Genomic DNA, 19,677 nt, shown 5'->3' on the forward strand with positions numbered 1-19,677 from the left:
TCTCTCTCTCTCTCTCTCTCTCTCTCTCTCTCTCTCTCCATTCATTTTCTCGATTTCCGGGATGGTGTTAACTTGGAAATGTATTCTTTATTTCTTGTAATAAACTTGAAACTTGAATACTAGCCAGAAAAAAACAGCACCTTCTCTATGACGGCGTTGCCAGGAAACAGAAAATGCTATGACCCAGAGGCTTCTTTTGCTATTTTGCTCTAAACACGTTCTTACGTGAACGTTATGAAAGCGGAAAAACAACACTGTATCCACAGAAAGCTCCGTTAGTTAACCATCGCTCGAGAATACAATTCTTTAACAAACAGCACAGTTCCAAATAAGGTCCAGTTGCGAGACAGTGTGACGTGGTATATCAATTTTTTACAAATCTTACAAATTTCTCGCGCGCTGATTGCTTATTTTTATCATTGATAAGGTGAAGACAGATAAGCTGACTCCAACGAGCAAGCACTCTACTTTGAATGTTTTGATAACTAAGATTGAGAAGTTTTCAATGTTTTTGTTATTGTAAAAAAAGAAATTGATATCAGTTTGTGTCAGTGCTCTTAATGACGAAATTTATATTGCTTCATCACATCATCAAAGTAGTGTGCGCATCCACTCGGGTACGCCTCTTGGATCCACACTACCTTGACAATGTGAGGACGCAATTTATCGTCAATAAGAGGAAAGATAAAAAAAACTGATGCCAATTTGTTAAATGGAAGAATGATTAACAATAAATTATGAGGCGATGAATCATACATCTTTTGTTCGGTGATGAATGACTTTGGTCCTTACCCCCCCCCCCCCCCCCCCCCCCACCCCCCCTGAATGTTGAAATCATTTATGCCAATTAAATTTCAAAACTCTGAAAATAAGTTAGACTTGACCCCCTTTCGTCCTTCTTTGCTACTAATGATATGACAGAACATGTTACAACATGTAAGTCTTTACTTAACTGACTGTCTGCTTGAAAGAAGTTCATTCAGTACCTTGGTGATCGACAACAGAACAAGATACTTCAGAACAAAGAAATCACTTGAATTCGTAGAAGGTAGGTCACAATTTTTTTTTTTCGAGATTCGTTAGAAAAAAATGGAATCCTTAAGAAAAAAGTTTCATTACTTCTTGAGTCTTAAAATAAAGGTTACACTGAGTACTGGACTCGGTCTCGCCTCCATGATTTCGTCTCTTCATCTTGATGAGCGAATAGGAGCAAGATTTAAATATTTTCACATTACATTTTTATGCCATTTTCTTTCTCCTTCCATGTTTTTTCGGCCGTTACGTTTCTCAAACGAAATGGATGAATTTTTTAACTGCAATGCTTTTCAAAACAGTTTTCCCTCAAACCTTTTCTTAATCAAATAATGTAGTTGTATTCTTAATTGCATGAAATGTTGGTTGACTAAAACGTTAAAAAACATGTACATTTCGAAATGGTCATGAGCGAAGAGAAACGTATCAGGCGGGATGGAAAAACTTTTTAAGAAATCTTTTTCTTTTCCAGGGCACACTTAACTTTTGTGACTCTCATCATGCATTTAAACTTCTTAGTGATCTTTTCATTTTTTTATTTTTTTATATATATTTTTTAGTTTATTGTGTTTTATTTTAGTATGTGGTGGAAGTTATAAAATAGATAACTAAAGACCAAACTGGTGAGAGGCTTTTTGGCTCTCCAAATGAATTCCTTCCTTGAAATATATGGCCCAATCTAATCGAATGTTTAAAAACAAGCTGTTGACGTTCCCTATCAACATGAATTCCGTTTTGCATTCGTTAAGCTTCAATTTATCGGTTAATATCAATACCCTGATGGCTTTAACACGTTGTTCTTATAGTCTATTGTCGCATTTTCAATCAGCATACAGTCAATTACGTTGAAATTAAAGATAAATAAAGCTGAGTATCATAGGCATAAAGTTGTTTAAGGATTTTCGGTACATGTTGTTAATTTGAGGCGTTAGAGTTGGACAGGCAGAAGTTGTAAACCTCTTTTAATATATTCAATGAGTTTTCATTCACAGTACAAAATGAGGTTCTTCGTGGTCGTGTTACTCGTGTCCTTGGCTGTGTTCGTTTCTCCCGTCATCAAGCCGGCGTGTGGACAGAAAAACAAGCAAGCCGGACAGGTAAGCTAATGATTTCATTAACAATTAAAATAGAAGCCCGAACGATTGGCTGTTGACTTGAAGACCATGAGAGCGAGAGTTTCATTGTTTAATTTAGTCAAAACCTACTAATTAGTCACATACATGGATTAAAATAATTGTGAAATTAGGTTGAAAACGTGACTTTAAAAGGACGGTGCCTGCTAATTGAGAATAAATAATATTTTTAAATGACTATGCGAATTGTTTTATCCTATCAAAGGGCTGTAAAATTCTGTTAGAAAAGTAGGGATCACCATACATTTAAAAGAAATAAACAAGCTTAAAGAATCGTTAAAAAGTGATGACGTCATGATTTTACTAACACGAGAAAAAAAATTTTTTTTCAAAAGATTTTGATAAATTTCCATTCTAAATCCACCTAAAGGACTGACAATTTGTTTCTTTACTGAAATAAACCCCTACTACCATGACTCTAACAGTTGGCTTTAAAATATATAACTTCTTAGCTTCGTACTCCCTATTTTGCAATCATTAGGTACATATAGATTATGCCCATATTCTTTTAAAAAGCAATTATTGAGGTTAATTAAATATTAATTTGGCATTTCCTTATAATTTAAACAAAGAAAAAAATAGAAGTATCCAGAATTTTTTAATAGATACGTCTTATACCGAATGCGAACCGAATGCGTGACAAGCGTTACATAGCATACAAAACGGCGTGACAACACTGCTTTTGGCGCGTTTGCACCGTCAAGCTAAAGCATGACGCTTCCCTGCCATCCAAGCCAAAAACACAGAAAAAAAATCTACATTCTATATTAAAATTCCAAGAAGACTATTGGGTTAGAAGTGAAGTTACTGTTGATTTTTTACTTTAATGAAGAATGGAATTTTTCAAATATTTAGTATGTAATAAGGTAGTTTCTCCAATGAAAACTCATGTTAGAGCCGAAATATGGCCATTTGCGGAGTTTTGATTCAAAAAACTCCATAACATTTTATATGGGCCTTAATAGTAGTTAGTGCCCAAGCTCGCGCGGCCAAAACATCGAAATCATAAGATTTTTCACACCTTTTTAGCTTATAGCTCCGAATACAGTACGGTGACACCCAACTTTTTTTTAGATTCCGCATTGCACATAAAACAATCTTTTAAATTCTTGATAAAAAATTAAATGTCCTTCCAAGGCAAAACATGGTAATTTTGACTTTTTTTGAGATGATGTATACAAGAAATTCATGGAGTACCACTTTCAAATCTCCGTGAAATAGCTCAACCCATGCTGTCCCAATGGAATAAATTGATGAAAAATATAGCATGAAGAGTATTTGGCTGTAATCATAAAGCAATTTTATAAAAATCATATACACTTTGTCGCGAAAGTTTTTTTCTGGAAATTTAATGTTCCATTTTTTAGCTCAAATAGGACAAAAATGGGTCTAATACTACCCCCCACAGTTTCAAAACGAACACGATGACCCCTATTTTTTATTGCATTTTTGACTTTTATATATGTTAGTCTTTTCTATCGAAGTTAGAATAGTGGGAGTACCAAACTACCTTAAATATGATAATTTTAACTGGTTCATTACAAAGACATTATGTAAAAAGCATCGGCGTTATACTCATGGTTTTTACAGTGTTTATAAAGTGCTCTTGGAAAAGAAGTTTCCAAAATACATTAAAGATCACTAGTAACTAGCTAATCCGTGCTCGAAGAAAAGACTGGGTCGAGTTGGTATTGCAGTGCCTTCTGGGGCAGTTTTATGTAGAATATTTTCAAGATGGTGGTATTTCGTCCCCAAAATTGTCCAAAAAAAGAAACTTCAATGCCAACTCGACCGAGTTTTTCCCTCATATTCGGAATGGCTAATAAATACCGCGGTTGTCGGATGTGCAACGAACTCGGCTTCGCCTCGTACAATATTCAGCGCGTGCATGTATTTGGAAACAAAACACGCTCACATACCAGTCTCTAACGCCTATTCAAAACATGAGCATCATACTTTTTAGTCAACGTCAAATTTTTCATGTCTGGCGGGTCGTCCTGGTATCCCTGGACTCCACGGTACGCCCGGTGCTCCTGGACGAGACGGACGAGATGGCAGACCAGGTACTCAAGGTAAACAAGGTCCTCGAGGGTTTCACGGGACTCCAGGCAAGCAAGGACCTCCCGGAGCTGCTGGTGCACCCGGCAACATTGGTCCTCAGGGTCTTTCAGCCTATTCCAACTGGAAAGAATGTTCGTGGACAAACGTCAACGAAGGAAAAGACAATGGTCTGATCAGAGTATGTATGTAAATTTCACGAAAACATGCTCTTTTATCTAGTATTTGATTCAACAACCCTTCCTATATTTTTCCTTTGTTTGCTGTGGCTCTCTTCACATTTAAGAATCCTTTATTAGCTTCAAAGGCTTTTTCATTAATATTTGTGTGGGTATTTATCTGACACAAAAGGAGCATCTATCTGTTATACTATGTGTTATAGATTGATAGATTGATTTATTCGTGCTCTCGCTAGTACAAGTTCTGAATCACTGTTTACAAACTAGATCATTATATATCAGATTACAGTCACGTGATCAGTATGGCATTAACAATCAGATATATGACATCTCTCTTTTTCTAAAGGTTATCAATAAGAGATGATAGAATATGAAATTTGAGTATACGGTTTTGATAAGGTTAAATCACGTAGTAATCAAGTCATAATAAACAAACCCATGATAATAGATAAATGTTCAATTGTTCAAGGAATGTCTAAAATTAAACATGCAATTCGCTAGTTGTCAAATCCGTAACGTTTCACTGGTTTGACAATCCTTCCAGATCGCCGCGTTGTGGGTACACATGCGTCCGTATTCGTAGGAGGACTCATGTCATCCTGTTTGTTCTCTATAGCTAATTCAGCTTGTTCAAGATTTTCCGTCGATGTTGAATCGGGTTCTGTAGAGAGTGGTGTAGGTAGCTCTTTGGTTTTCATGATGTGCTTTCTATTTCTTCGATATTCTGCACCATCGGCTGTTTGAAGTATATAGCTCCTTGGGGTATGGTGAGAATCCACAATTGTAGCGGGTTTCCAGATAGGTGATTCAGGAGTTTGCTTGAATCTTACGGTGTTCCCTTTTTTTAGGCTCTCTAAGGGTTTTGCTGACCTATCATAGTAGAATTTCTGAGTCACCTGATCATCTTTCCTCTTCATGATGAGGAGTTAGTGTTGAAGGTTTTGCCGGGATATCGGAGCGTAATTTTCTGCCCATTAGTGCTTGTGATGGCGTGACTCCATTAATGGGAGTGTTCCTGTAGTCAAGCAGAGCCAGATACGGGTCTTGACCACTTAGCAGCATTTTATTCAGAATAGCCTTTGCTGTTTGTACTGCTCTTTCGTGCATCCCGCCCGATTGCGGGTAGTGGGGGCTTGTTGTAGTGTGAGTAAACCCGTAGTCTGATGCGAATTTAGTGAACTCTTGGGACGCGTATTGTGGACCGTTGTCTGATACGATTTCTTCGGAAATTCCGTGTCTACTCAATATAGATTTGCATTTGTTGATGACTGTTCGCGATTTAATGTCACGCAATTCAGCAATTTCAGGAAAACGGCTGTAGTAATCAACAATTACTATGTGAGGTTTACCCTTCCATTCAAATAGATCAGTCGCGACCCTTTGCCATGGCCGCTTGGGAAGTTCGTGTGGTTGTAATGGTTCCTTACAGTTAGTCCTCCTTTGCTCCAAGCATGTGGGACATTGCGATATCATATCCTCAATTTCTTTGCTCATCCCAGGCCAAAATATGCATTCACGTGCCAGGCGCTTTGTCTTGTTTAGGCCCTGGTGTGCGCGGTGTAACTTAGCCAGTGTTTCTGATCTCAGTTTTGCGGGAATAAGCACATTGTGTGCCTTAAAGACAAGTCCATCTTGTTCAGTTAATTCGTGTCTGTAAGGGTAATATTCTCGAATTTCCAATGGTACCAGATGTCAATTCTCCGGCCAGCCATTCCTTATTTGATTGATCAATATTTGTGTCGTTTCATCTGTGTTTATTTCATTTTGAATCTCGTTCAGCTTGCGATCCGTCACGTAGCCCTCCGTAGACATTAGATGTATGAACTTTTCGGAATCCATTTCTTTCTCGAATCTTCGTTTACTACGGTAGTAGGAAATGCCCGTGATAACGCGTCTGCCAGGTACATTTCAGTCCCTTTCTTGTATACGAGGGTTATATCGTAAGCTTGGAGTTGCATTAGTATCTTTTGCAACCTTGATGGCGCCTGTGATAACGGCTTCGTGAATATTGCTTCTAATGGCTTGTGATCAGATTCAACAAGGACAGATTTTCCGTAAATAAATTGGTGGAAGCGTTTGCAGCCGAATAATACTGCTATCAGCTCCTTTTCAATTTGCGCATATCGTTTCTGAGTTTCGTTTAATGCCTTTGAAGCATAAGCCACAGGACCATTGTCCTGGATGAGTGCTGCACCGAGCCCATTCTGCGAGGCGTCAACTTGCAAAGTGACAGGTTTAGACACGTCATAGTAGCGTAGAGTTTCCGGTTGCGTGAGCAGAGCCTTGAGATCCGAAAACGCTTGATCATGTATTTCTATCCAATGAAATTCTGTATCCTTCTTGAGCAGTTCCCTGAGTGGTGTAGTTACCTCAGAAATATGGGGTGCAAGCTTCGTCACGAAATTGACCATGCCTAGAAGACGTTGAACGTCTTGTTTGCTTTCCGGTTTGGTATACTCGGTAATTGCCTTTATCTTGTTGTTGTCTGGTCTTAGCCCATCCTGTGTTAGTGTTACGCCAAGATAGGTTATCTCCTGGCGGCGAAGTTCACACTTGTCAATGCCCAGTGTGAGGTTGATTTCCTTCACCCGGTTAAGAACTCGTTCGAGGCGCGCGTCGTGCTCCTCTATTGTACGACCCCAGACCAGAATGTCGTCGATGTCTGTTTCGCATCCCTCTATGTCGTTGAACTTTTCATTGAGGGGTTCGATGGAAGACTTCTTGAGCAAAGATAACGCCAAAAGGGACGACAGAAAATCTATATCTCCCGAAGGGCGTGTTGAAGGTTGTTAAGTAGGAACTTTCCGTGTCCAGCGGGATTTGCCAAAACCCCGATTTTGCGTCTAGTTTACTGAAGTATTTGGCGCCTGCCAGTCTGCCCATTATCTCTTGTAGAGTTGGTAGTTGATAATGCTCACGCTTGATTGCTTTGTTAAGATCACGCGGATCTATGCATATTCTCAGATCAAGGGCACTAGAACACCGAATGTGGTTGGATTTCTATAGGTTTTTTACCCTTTCGATTATTTGAATTAAATTAACGTTATATACTTGTTTACTTATCATGTGTCCGTGTTCCTTCGTTGTCTTCGTTCGCTGTTGTAGTGCAGACGTTTTAATTCCAAAGGTCAAACGGTTTGAATAGCCTACGAGCGTTACCTCTTTAACGGCCGCTCCGTACTTGACTCTGTTTGAACTATACCAACAACAACGCGACCGCGCGATGCTCCTTACGTCAGTAATATTCAACCGTCCAGTTAATATGGTCAATCAAATTCACCTTAATAAGTAAACGAGTATAACGTTGATTTAATTCAAATAATCGAAAGGAAAAAAAACCTATAGAAATCCAACCATCTTCGGTGTCCTAGTGCCCTTGCTCAGATCGCCATTCTTTTTCTCGTTGACTACCATCGAGTTGACCCATTGCGTTGGTTCCTCGACTTTAAGGATTACGCCTTGTTCTTCCATTTCATTTAGCTTGGTTTGCACCCTGTCTCGAAGCGCAGCTGGTAGTTTTCTTGGTGGGTGGATGACAGGTGTCATGGATTCGTCAATCTTAATGTGATATGGCTCCGAAATGGAGCCAAGCCTTTCAAAACAGCTTGAGTACTTCTGAAGTATTTGTTTTTCGGATAAACCAGAAATGCTAGATTCCGTCGTTTTGTCTTCGTTTTCTCCTTTCTCAGCTACCTTGTCGACGTTATGGAATGTGATAAAGTTCATATTCTTACAAATTTCGCATCCAAGGAGTGATTTTCCTTGTTCCACAACTTGAAACTCTAGAACTTGTTTGTTATTTTTGTTACGACACTGGAGATAGCACTTGCCCAGTACAGGTATTCTGTGGCCGCCATATGCTGTTAGCTTTGCGTTACTTGCTCTGAGCTTCTGTTTTCTTTGATGCTTAGGGACCGCATTATTAAAATCATCCTTAGTAAGGATATTTATCTCAGCTCCAGAGTCTAGCTTGATCATTATAGACTTCTTGTTTATTTTCAGTTTGCCATATTCCTCGCTTTTGCCATTGGTTTCGCAGGAGTCAATTACCATATCCACGCCGTGATCGGAGCTTGATTCATCGCTCGAGTAGTCAAGGTCTTGTACCGTTTTCGATCGGCAGAATTCCTTGAAATGGCCTAATTTATGACAGGAATTACAGCTTTTGTTGTACGCAAAGCATGCTTTCGGTGGGTGCACTCTGCCACAGTTTCCACAATTCTTGTTTCGTTTTGAGTCTCCATATTGTTGCCCATGCTGCCTGTTGTTTGGATTGGTGTGGCGTGGTTTGTTGTCTGAGTATTGCTTTTGATGTTTTGTTCCCTTGTGTTTCAGGGCATCCACACTAGTTGTCTTGTCGTCACTGATAGATCTCATTTGCTCTTTCGAAGCCTCCGTTGCTCGGCAAATGTCCATGGCTTTCTGTAGCGTTAGGTCAGTCTCGCGGAGTAGGCGTTCCTTTAAGCTTTGCATGCGAACACCGCACACAATCCTATCGCGGATTAGTCCTTCTTCCAGAGTGGAAAACTCACAAGTCGAAGCAAGTGTTCGAAGGACAGTAACGTACTGATCTATCTTTTCCCCTTCTTCTTGATTTCGGGTATTGAATTTGTGGCGTTCGTAAGTCACGTTCTTGCGAGGGTTGCAGTACTTCTGGAAGGCAGTAATCAAATCAGTAGTTTTTCTGGTCCAGACCGTGTCCCCATCTGTATCAGTGGTTGTCTCGTGCCTGTCGAAACTGAACGTTCCGTAAATCTCTCGACCCTGCTCCCCAATGCATAAAAGAAAGTACGAGCATTTCTCTTCCTCAGACTTTGTCCTCAACTCTGTCTTCTCGAATAGCTTCCAATGCTCCTCGAAGCGCCTCCAGGCTTCGCTAACGTTCCCTTCGAATGATGGTGGTTTGGGGGCTGCCCATTGTAATCCCGCCATTGCTCTTTGGAGTTCTCAGAATCCCACTTCTGACGCCATGTTATAGATTTATAGATTGATTTATTCGTGCTCTCGCTAGTACAAGTTCTGAATCACTGTTTACAAACTAGATCATTATATATCAGAGTACAGTCACGTGATCAGTATGACATTAACAATCAGATATATGACACTATGTAGTACGTAAAGCAGTATATTCCCAGATCAAGAGCCAATGCCATTGGTAGGAACACTCATCTTCTATGCATACAGTGTCCTTGAGGCAGTGTATTCTCAGATAAGAAGCCCCCTTGGTATGTAGGAAAACTTTTCAAACTTTCCTATGAACTTTCGTTCGATACCTTTATACAGGATTGTCTTTTCTACAAGAAGTTCACGGATTCCATCCTCCATGTCTACTGGAATGGCAATTTCAGAATTTATGATTGTAACGCTTGTTGTAAGCGCTGGTTCTTCACATTCAACGGTGCGGAATGCAAGACCCCTCGTGCTATTGACGGTACCTTGTACTTGAGAAAAGGAAAAGGCACTGAAGATATTCATCGTGTGCGCCATATTGAGGGTCACTGAGACAAGATCCACAAGGGACATGTTCGTGTGGGCTTCAATGTCGGGAACTGTGCCGGGTATGGAAATGCTGACGCCTGGACCGGGTGGAATTCAAACAGTCGTTTGTTCGTAGAGGAGGTACCCAGGCCCCAGTAGTGAGATCTTCCCTTCCTTACCAGTCCCTATAGCTAGCTCATCATACAGTATTCAATCAGTCTGGCTGTTAATCCTATTGATAACCAGGCTGAATGAATAGTGAATGAAAAGTCATTTAAAATGACATTTATTAGGCATGAATTTAAGATAATAACATGTAATGAGATAATTGAATGCTGTAAGTAGTTGACTATTGGTGGGAAATAAAAAGTAATTTAATCTCACCTTCATAGTGTTACGTGTTACGTGTGGTTGGTTTTGTGGGTTGGTGGGTGGGTGGTTGGGTGTGTGGGTGGGTGGAATGGGTGGGTGGGTGGGTGTTTGGGTTGGTTGGTTGGTTGGTTGGTTGGTTGGTTAGCTATAGGGAGATGCTAGGTAGTCTAATAATTTACTTCAATTACACAATTCCTTAGCAAAGCAAACGATAGAATATTGTTGTTGTGTTTGGGGTAACTGTTCTACAGAACTCAAAAACAGCTCAAAAACGAGTGGCTCGGATCATCCCGTCAACGCTAACTATTATACACAGTCATTGACTTTATTTCAGAAACTTATTTTCATTACTATTTGCAATACTATGCACTACAGAATACTGCCACAGATCTACAAGTGTTTGAACAGTCTTAGTCCCCCATTTCTGACCAATCTCTTGGTAAAACCAAGTAACCGCTACTCAAAAAGGGCTACCAAGAATAACATCCTTTCTCTACCAAAAGCAAGAATAAACGATGGGATAAGAAGTTTTGTTTTTTGGCTTCTAATGAAACTGGCATAGTTTTAATCAGCAGTAGGTTTTAGATTCCCCTTTTTTAGCTTTAGTATATATATTTTTCCTTCTAATAGTAGTTTTGAGATGATTAACATAATTTTGATGATGTTTTTTAAATTCCCCTTATATTGTTTATCAGGTTAAGTTATTTCTTAGTGCAGTTTTCGTATGACTATGAAGCGTTCACGGCACGAACACGGTCGTGACACAGCAAGGGATACGCCAGACAAATCACATAGCACGAGAATTTACTCTCCATCCAATCAAATACCCGGAACACGGCATAAACACGGCGTGGACACGGTCACGCCAAGATCACGGCACTTTTAGACCATTCATATTGCGCGTGAAAAAAATCAGCCAATTAAAATTCTAGAAAGTATCAAGGTCACGGCACGTCACGCTTAGGGCACTGAGCTTTTCACAGTCATACGAAAACTGCACTATATGTTAAATATTTGTTTTTAAGTGTAAAGTTTATCGCAATTCAGCCTGCCCGTAGGCTGCAATGATATGTCTAATAAAGCTATCTATTCATCTTTAAAAAGAAACTAGTAGAGTGCAAGCAATTAATCCGTGAAACACTAATTACTAAATAGTACAAAATAGTGCTAATTAAACAATAGAAAACAAAGGAATTTGTTTAAGCTAAAGTTAAACTAAAGTTTCATGGATTTACTGTGGTCACTCTACTGTTAAACTCCTTCTCAGCCTGATTTCTCACTAGATACCAATTAATGATATAACAACTATTTACAGCTAGACTTGGTAAAATAGCAGTTCTTTTATGCGGTTCTTTTTATGCTATATTCAATTAATTTTGCGAAGTTGTATTCTAGAAGGATGAAATTGTCTTTCATCAGACAGACAGACAGACAGACAGACAGACAGACAGACAAACAGACTTTTTTATTCGGTATCGAGTATAAGAAAATACATAGACATTTTACCCGAGTAAATGTATGAAGGCAGTTGTGGACATATTTTGCTACTGCAACTGCTAACATTTTGGGCGGACTCATAAATAGCAGAAACAGCTCGTTCTCATTTAACAAAAGAGAATCATTGTTTATGTTTTTTATGTCCTTGAAGAGTTCTTCCCTTAGATTTGAATATAATGTACAGTGAAGAAGGAAGTGCCTCTCATCTTCTACACTATCTGGACAATGGAAGCACCTCCTATCTTCTGTTGTTTTTTTTTTGTACTCCCTTGAATGTCTTCCCTTTTCGATTTCAAGGTCGTGATTACTGATTCTCAATTTGATTAATGCTTTTCTGCGTTCAAAATTCTTAACTTCGATTAAATAATTTTCAAACGAGTAATCTGTTTTTACCAGGCGATATGCCCTTAATTTATTTTTTTGTCCTGGTGGGCCTCTCCTAGTTTTTTCATCGTTGAAGAGTTTCCCTCGCCAGACTTGAATTTCTATATCCGTTAACTCTTGTTTTAATTATTTTGAATGGGTTCTGACTTGAACAATGTTTGTAGTTTATTTCAAGCCAGATATTCCCTAAGCCGCTTCGGTCTAATAAAGATTTTACTTTACTAGACCAGTTATTGTTGTTTATTGCTAATGACTCTCTATATACAATTGCAGACGACAGTTTATGGCGGTACTCAAGTTTTGTTATGTTTAGCCAGAACTTAACTGATCTTAATTTTTCATCTATAATGATGAATATGCACCCCCCCCCCCCCCCCCACCACCCATCACCTCCAAAAAAAAAAAAAAAAAAAAAAAAACGAAAAAAATCTATACGACGTCTGATACTCACACAAAGTCCTAACTAGGTTCGGCTTCCTGTAGGGTAATATGGGAAAAAAACAAAGCATAAAATTATCGAAAAATTGCAAATATTCCGACATTCTGCTCTCTAGACTTCAAATTGACTGCATTACTAATTGATATATTATACACTTTTTCCGCGTTGTAAATTAAAAAACGTAGTTCCAAATATAGTAACCAATGGGCGCGGTTGTTTAATGAAGTGTATGGGGCAAACCATCAACGGTGTTTGTATTTAGTCTTTACTTTAAACAAACAGTGATGGAAAACTTGCTACAACAAGTATGACCACACGTTGACAATTGTAGTTTTACTTACCAGATGAAGCTAAGTATAGGTCATTGTTTGTTAGGACATCATTGAGTAAGGATACACACTTCACTACAAGACATCTTACTCGTAAGTTATGGGGAATTTCATTTCTTTAGTTGACCTGATAATTAATTTTATATCACGATGTAAGCTAAATATGATCGTCTGGTGGAGGAATACGAAGCATATTTAAAACAGTGTTTGAGTAACTTGACGATATTTATTACTCATTATCTAAGAATGTCTTGTTAAAGGGAAAGAATCATATCAAACAAACGGAACTCACGCATGCGGTTCTGTTGAGCAGCGAGCCCCAATATTTTAACGACACAGTGTAAAATACATGAACGTATCAACGCATGCCATAAACGAGAATGATGATTTTTTTAGTTGTGATAAAATGGTCAATCGTTTTATGTGTTAAGCGCAATACTTTTTGATTTTTGTTCTCAGTTATAAGAGTGTTTAAGTTGTTATAAAAAATATGTTGTTAAGATGGAGCGTTGAACAAGGCCCAGGAACAATTTGTAAACCTTTTCTTATCTCTTTCACCGGATTTTCATTCACAGTACCGAAATGAGGTTCTTCGTGGTCGTGTTACTCGTGTCCTTGGCTGTGTTCGTTTCTCCCGTCATCAAGCCGGCGTGTGGACAGAAAAACAAGCCAGCCAGACAGGTAAGCTAATGGTTTTATTTGGAGTTATCAAATTGACAAATGGGGTTTCAGATCAAATTTTTCTAATTCATTTATCTATTCATATATTTATAATTCATATATCTTATATTGTGTGAAAACCTAGTTACTTCATCACAATAATCAATTCATTAGTTTTGATTGTGTTCCTTCTAAACTAATGCCCGATAATTATAATGATAAAATAATATAAGATTGGTAATAATCGAAACAAGAAAACAAAAGCTATACAAACAAAGTTGAGAGTTGTGAGTTGTGAGTTGAGCGTTGAGCGTTGCGTGCATAGAAAATTGAAGGTAGTGGTATTGTGTGAGTGAAAAGTGTTCCCAATTAGTGCCAAAGCGCTTGAATGACTAGACATTTAAATAAAGATTTCTTTAGATTTTATTATTATTCAGCATGTTCATCCCATAATACATTCGGCTGGACGGAAATAATAATGACGTGACCACAGACAATTCTGTTAATTTTTTTTTTTCAAAAGAATATGAAGTACAGTAAAAACCCGCATAAAAGAGCACCCATTTTTGGAGTTGAGGCTGATTTTGTTCTTATTTTAACGGGTGTTTACTGAAAAATCAGTCTGAAGGTGTTCTTAAGGTGTTCTTAAAATAAATGTTTCTAAAATATATGACAGTATTACTATATATAGCTAGACTACCAATACATGTAGATGATATCAATGTGTAAGTTCAAAAATGTTACTAAAAATTTTTTGACTGCAATAATAACTGTATCAAAACAGTAGAAAAATAAATATTGTCAGGTCAGGCTTGGAGTCTGCTACTGGTAACACTGTAATCTAAACTCTCCCTCCATCAGTGTATACATGAGTACTGATGAGGAGGCATTTTTAATAGTGATTTTTGTTTTTTAAGAACACTTTTTAATATTTCAGGCTGATTGTGTTCTCATTTACATGGTACTTAAAACGCCCAAATTCAGGCTGGGTGTTCTTAACCCGCTTGTTCTTTTATGCGGGTTCTTACTGTAGTTCATGCCAAGAGAAAATTAACAAAGAGAAGGAATCCCCGTGCCCCGTCATGAGCACTCTTTGATGGTATTTTTAGAGTCTTTCATGCTGTTTTTAATTCAAGCATATTATTAGCTAAGATCTTGGTGTACCTGGTGACATCAAACTCTTTATGTAATATATATATTTAGGCACTGTCTAAAAGCGTAGCTCTCGAATGTGAATGAAACTGAAAGGTAAAAATAAGACCGGGAAAAAAATCTTCAATTATTTCTTGTTCGAGATGAAGATAATTTCTCCCATTGAAAAACCATGCAGTGAAATCGAATCGAAACCCCCTACATTGTTTTTCGCTTTTTCTTTCTTTCTTTTCTTTTTTCTTTTTTCTTTTTTTTTTTTGCGCGAGTATACTCTCCCACTTAGGAATTTTGTACACAACTCTCCACCACCTTCAGGGGCTAGTTTTGTTCTTGGAAGATTTTCTTCGAAAAAATTTCCAACGCCGACAGTTTTAGGCTTTGAATCTCTTTAACTTAAAAAAAAAAAACCCGAAAGATAACTACAGATAATCCAATACAATATCAAGTTTAGTGAAATTTACCTTGGATGTCTTTCATGGAAATATAAAATCTGGAGATTTAGGGCAAATCAAGCCTAAAAAACAGACTTGAAAACTGGCGGTTAAAGTGAGCAAAAAATAAGGTTTACTTAATTAGGTCTTTTACAGTTTTCCAAAAACAAAGCTTACATTCATTTAAACTTGACAAGAACAACTGAGACAAAATAGAAAATAATGCAAAAGGCAATGCAAAATACGAAATGACTCATTTCTTTGTAAGTAAATTGGCGTTTGTAAATGTTTTTGAATATTTTTTAGTTTTTTAAAGTGAAAGTCTAGGTCTTTATACAATAACATCTCTCAACAACACAAATTTAAGCTCATTTTTATACTTGTTCGAACAGCTTAATAAACAGTTGAATATTTGGTAAAACATTATATTTCATTCAAAAATAAATAAATTATCGGTAGATATATACAAAATTATTGAATGAAAGTCTTCTTTGTTTTGCCGATGGGACCCCGCGATAGGAGGCGAGCAAAGCTGCATTTTTTTGAATGAAAAACATACGATAGTTGGTTAAAAACAACCGAATTGTTAAAGATTTACAAAGCTTAATAAATGATAAATATTTGTTGTCGTAATATGCTCCCCGTGTTATATGTCCTCCAACATTAAAATAAATTAAGCTTATCTATAGAAATATAAAAAAGTCTTGAGAAAAGTCTTTCATTCGTCGAGAAAAATGCTTGTCAAAAATAATAATAATATACGATTGTTTGCTAAAAAAAACACACCTGAATTCTTGAAGAACACTGTTTGATCCATCTTTGACTACATGAAAGTATTTTTGTAATTGTTTTTGGTCTATAACTTGACCTAGAGCGATTTTTTCTGTGCATTTGAGAGACGCATTTGTGAGTAGCTTTGCTTTGACATCAAACAGGATTCCTGTGTTGTGTACACGGACGGACGGACGGACGGACGGACGGAAGTGACGTCAGCCAAGCCATGAAAAATCAACCCAATGGTTTACCATTTTTTCTTAAGTATGGTGCTCCGCGCGGGAGCTCCGCTATTAGTTCGTAACATTGCTATCTTTGCTTATGTTTTTTTTTTTTTTGGTCTGTCAATTGCGAAAAATGGCCAAAGTTGTATATTGTAAAGGCACAGATTACAGTCAAACAAGCTCAAGCGTTGACCCCTAGATTCGATTAATGAAACATTAGTCAATTATTCCTTTTATGCGTACGAATCGGAATAATGCAATCTTGCAATATTCAAATGAAAATTCAGTTCGTTATTCGACTCGTGATTAAGAAGGTAAATCATCTAAATTACAGATACCTTCGACCAGAAGTCGCTCTCTTATTTCATAAGCATACACACTAGGTTTGTAATTTCCCTGCCTCAATCAGTATTTGGAGGATATCATCAGTAATTTTGTAGGGAACGCTCACGCCTTGAGCGAAATGGAGACACAGTTCCATGTCGTCAATAATGTTGAAGTATTTTCTGGACTCCCCAGCTAGACATTTTCAGTTGTCGCGAAATTGCATTATTGGAAAATCCGCTATTGCTGAGATGAACAATTTCCTGTCGAATAATATCAGGTAAAGGCTTTCTCGGCACATAAACCTCACAATGATTCGTAATAATTACCAAGCTTGCTGACTGTACATGAATACAACATACTCGGGACGTTAATTTTACAGACAGCCCGTGCGTTTATTTGCAAATGATGCACACTTACATCAGTTTCGAACCCATAATTAAAACATGGTCCTCATTTTCTTTAGCCCAGGTCAGATTTTTCCTGTTTGGCGGGTCGTCCTGGTATCCCTGGTCTCCACGGTACACCCGGTGCTCCTGGACGAGACGGACGAGATGGCAGACCAGGTATTCAAGGTAAACAAGGTCCTCGAGGGTTTGGCGGGACTCCGCCAGGCAAGCAAGGACCTCCCGGAACTCCTGGTGCACCCGGTCCCAAGGGTCCAAAGGGTGACGCTGGTCCAAAAGGAGAAAAGGGGGAGCCTGGTGCGAGAGGATTCTCAGCCTATTCGAACCGGAAAGAATGTTCGTGGATCAACATCGACGAAGGAAAAGACAATGGGTTGATCAGGGTATGTATGCTTACTTTGGCAGTAGTTCATAAGCCCATTCTATAAAAAAATATATATTCTAAGACTTGATATTTGATCCAGAAGATTTAATAACCATATTCCCAATATAGAATGATAATCCCATATTTATGCTTAGTTTGATAATCTTCTTTAATTCTTTGACTTTTTACTGCAGGATTGTGTTTTTCAAAAGAAAGACAATAATTCCATTCTCCATGTTTACTGGAATGGCAACCTAAGGATACATAATTGTAACGACTGTTGTAAGCGCTGGTTCTTCACGTTCAACGGTATTGAATGCAAGACACCCCGTGCTATTGACGGTATCGTGTACATGGCAAAAGGAGTGGCTCACAACATTCACCGCGTTCGCCACATTGAAGGTCACTGTGACAAGATCCACAAGGGACCTGTTCGTGTGGGCTTCAATGTCGGGAACTGTGCCGGGTATGGAAATGTTGACGCCAAAACCGGATGGAATTCAAACAGTCGTCTGTTCGTAGAGGAGGTACCCAGACCCCAGCCGTAGAACTATCCATTTCCTACAAGACGTAAGCCAGATTGATTGAATGCGAAGTCTAGTAAAGCACTATAACAAGCACTTTGAGATGTTGTTTAATCCATGCTGTGTTAGTTAAATAAAATAGAAATAGAATAAACCTCAATTTTTGTCATTTATGTCTACTACGCACTAGTATACTACTACTGCTACTGCTACTGCTACTGCTACTGCTACTGCTACTGCTACTGCTACTGCTACTGCTACTGCTACTGCTACTGCTACTGCTACTGCTACTGCTACTGCTACTGCTACTGCTACTGCTACTGCTACTGCTACTGCTACTGCTACTGCTACTGCTACTGCTACTGCTACTGCTACTGCTACTGCTACTGCTACTGCTACTGCTACTGCTACTGCTACTGCTACTGCTACTGCTACTGCTACTGCTACTGCTACTGCTACTGCTACTGCTACTGCTACTGCTACTGCTACTGCTACTGCTACTAATTGTGATGGTACCAGCTAACGTAAGAGGGCCCCGAAACTATTGTACAAAGAAGGCATATATATAAAGTATAATATATATATATATATATAAAGTTCTCCTGTGTCGAAATCTTGACGGCCTTTAATCTCAATCTAAATATCCACTACACCTTTTGCAATAAACCACAACACACATTTAATACAGTGTTTTGGACATTTATTTACGCAATACAATATAAGTATATTATGCTTTTACGATTGTACATTTTCAAAAACAAAAAAGTGAATTTATCCTTGAACGTGTTCTCTATTTAAACATCTTGGACGATATGTTTGCATGTGGTTGTACCATTTTATGCATTTCTGTGGATCTTCATAGGCCCTCAAAAGACGCTAGTCTGACTCATTTGGAAGTTGGTTTATTTGTTGAACCATTGCAATATCCAAAAAAGAGGGATTAAAAAACTCAGAACTGACTGATATTTATACCTAACGGCGCTTTGTTTGTACGAAATCATATTCACGGCTTGTAAAAAAAATGAAAAGACAGTTAAAATCCTAAAATTCCTAGTGGAAAAAATACTTATATTGTATTGCGTAAATAAATGTCCAAAACGCTGTATTGAATGTGTGTTGTGGTTTATTGTCTGCACCAAAACGCTAATGAAAGTTTGAAAACGTTAATGAACTTACGCAAACATATTCATGATTGTCAAATTCAATGCTAAATTTCTTAATGAAAGTTCCATCGCACTCTTGAGAGTCCGTTCGCCTTATTGTATGCCTGTTCGCTCTAATGACAATGCTTCTTCGCTTCAATGAATATTCCTTTGCGGTTAATGAACAGCAAAAGGTGTAAAATACAAATGACGCCAAGATATCGTATTACACAAAGTTCTATTTCCGGTCGATTATCGGCTGAGGCACACTGGTGCCGTTACAATAATACTCCATTTCAAATGGAAATAATAATATAGCATATTGGTTTCGTGCATCCCCTGAGGATAAAAGGTCAAAAGACGTGGCCACCATGTTGGTTGACATGATAAAAGACTCCAAGACCAAGTATTTGGTCCAAAAGACCAAAATGGCGGATACGACGTCATGTATGTGCAGCCCAAAAATAACGGGCATTGTTGTCAAGGCTATCATTATGTAGACATCATAGCCACGTATCATTCCGAAGAGTATCCTTTCTTTGTTTTACGGTGCGCTCGGTTACACATGAGAAGACACATGAATATGGATACGACTCAAACAAAGAATCTCATTCTCAAGGGAATGACACGTGGTCTAAAATGGGACAACATTACACCAAAGCCGAGGAGGTCAATTGAATTATAATTTCTCTGTAAACAATGGTTCAAGATTCTTTCATATCTTTTATGTTATCCGCTAAAAATCGTTAAAAAACATATAGTTTTATCTCACCG

General features: G+C 38.2%; 1 protein-coding gene and 1 pseudogene across 1 annotated transcript; both read left to right on the forward strand.

Annotated features, from left to right (window-relative positions):
• The first annotated feature begins 2,027 nt into the window (after positions 1-2,027).
• On the forward strand, positions 2,028-10,039 carry LOC148909502 (collagen triple helix repeat-containing protein 1-like; annotated as a pseudogene).
• Positions 2,058-17,921, forward strand: LOC116307018 (collagen triple helix repeat-containing protein 1-like). The gene is made up of 5 exons (XM_089033751.1): positions 2,058-2,129; positions 12,948-12,994; positions 13,477-13,582; positions 16,933-17,256; positions 17,432-17,921. The coding sequence occupies exons 3-5, from the start codon at positions 13,484-13,486 to the stop codon at positions 17,783-17,785; spliced, it is 777 nt and encodes a 258-aa protein (XP_088889877.1). The 5' UTR covers positions 2,058-2,129; positions 12,948-12,994; positions 13,477-13,483; the 3' UTR covers positions 17,786-17,921.
• The last annotated feature ends 1,756 nt before the right edge of the window (positions 17,922-19,677 follow it).

This window comes from Actinia tenebrosa, unplaced genomic scaffold (assembly GCF_029948245.1).
Source record: "Actinia tenebrosa isolate PJP-AT-01 unplaced genomic scaffold, QUT_ActTen_1.0 PGA_scaffold2__45_contigs__length_23673736, whole genome shotgun sequence".
In the NCBI taxonomy this organism is placed as follows: Eukaryota; Metazoa; Cnidaria; class Anthozoa; order Actiniaria; family Actiniidae; genus Actinia; species Actinia tenebrosa.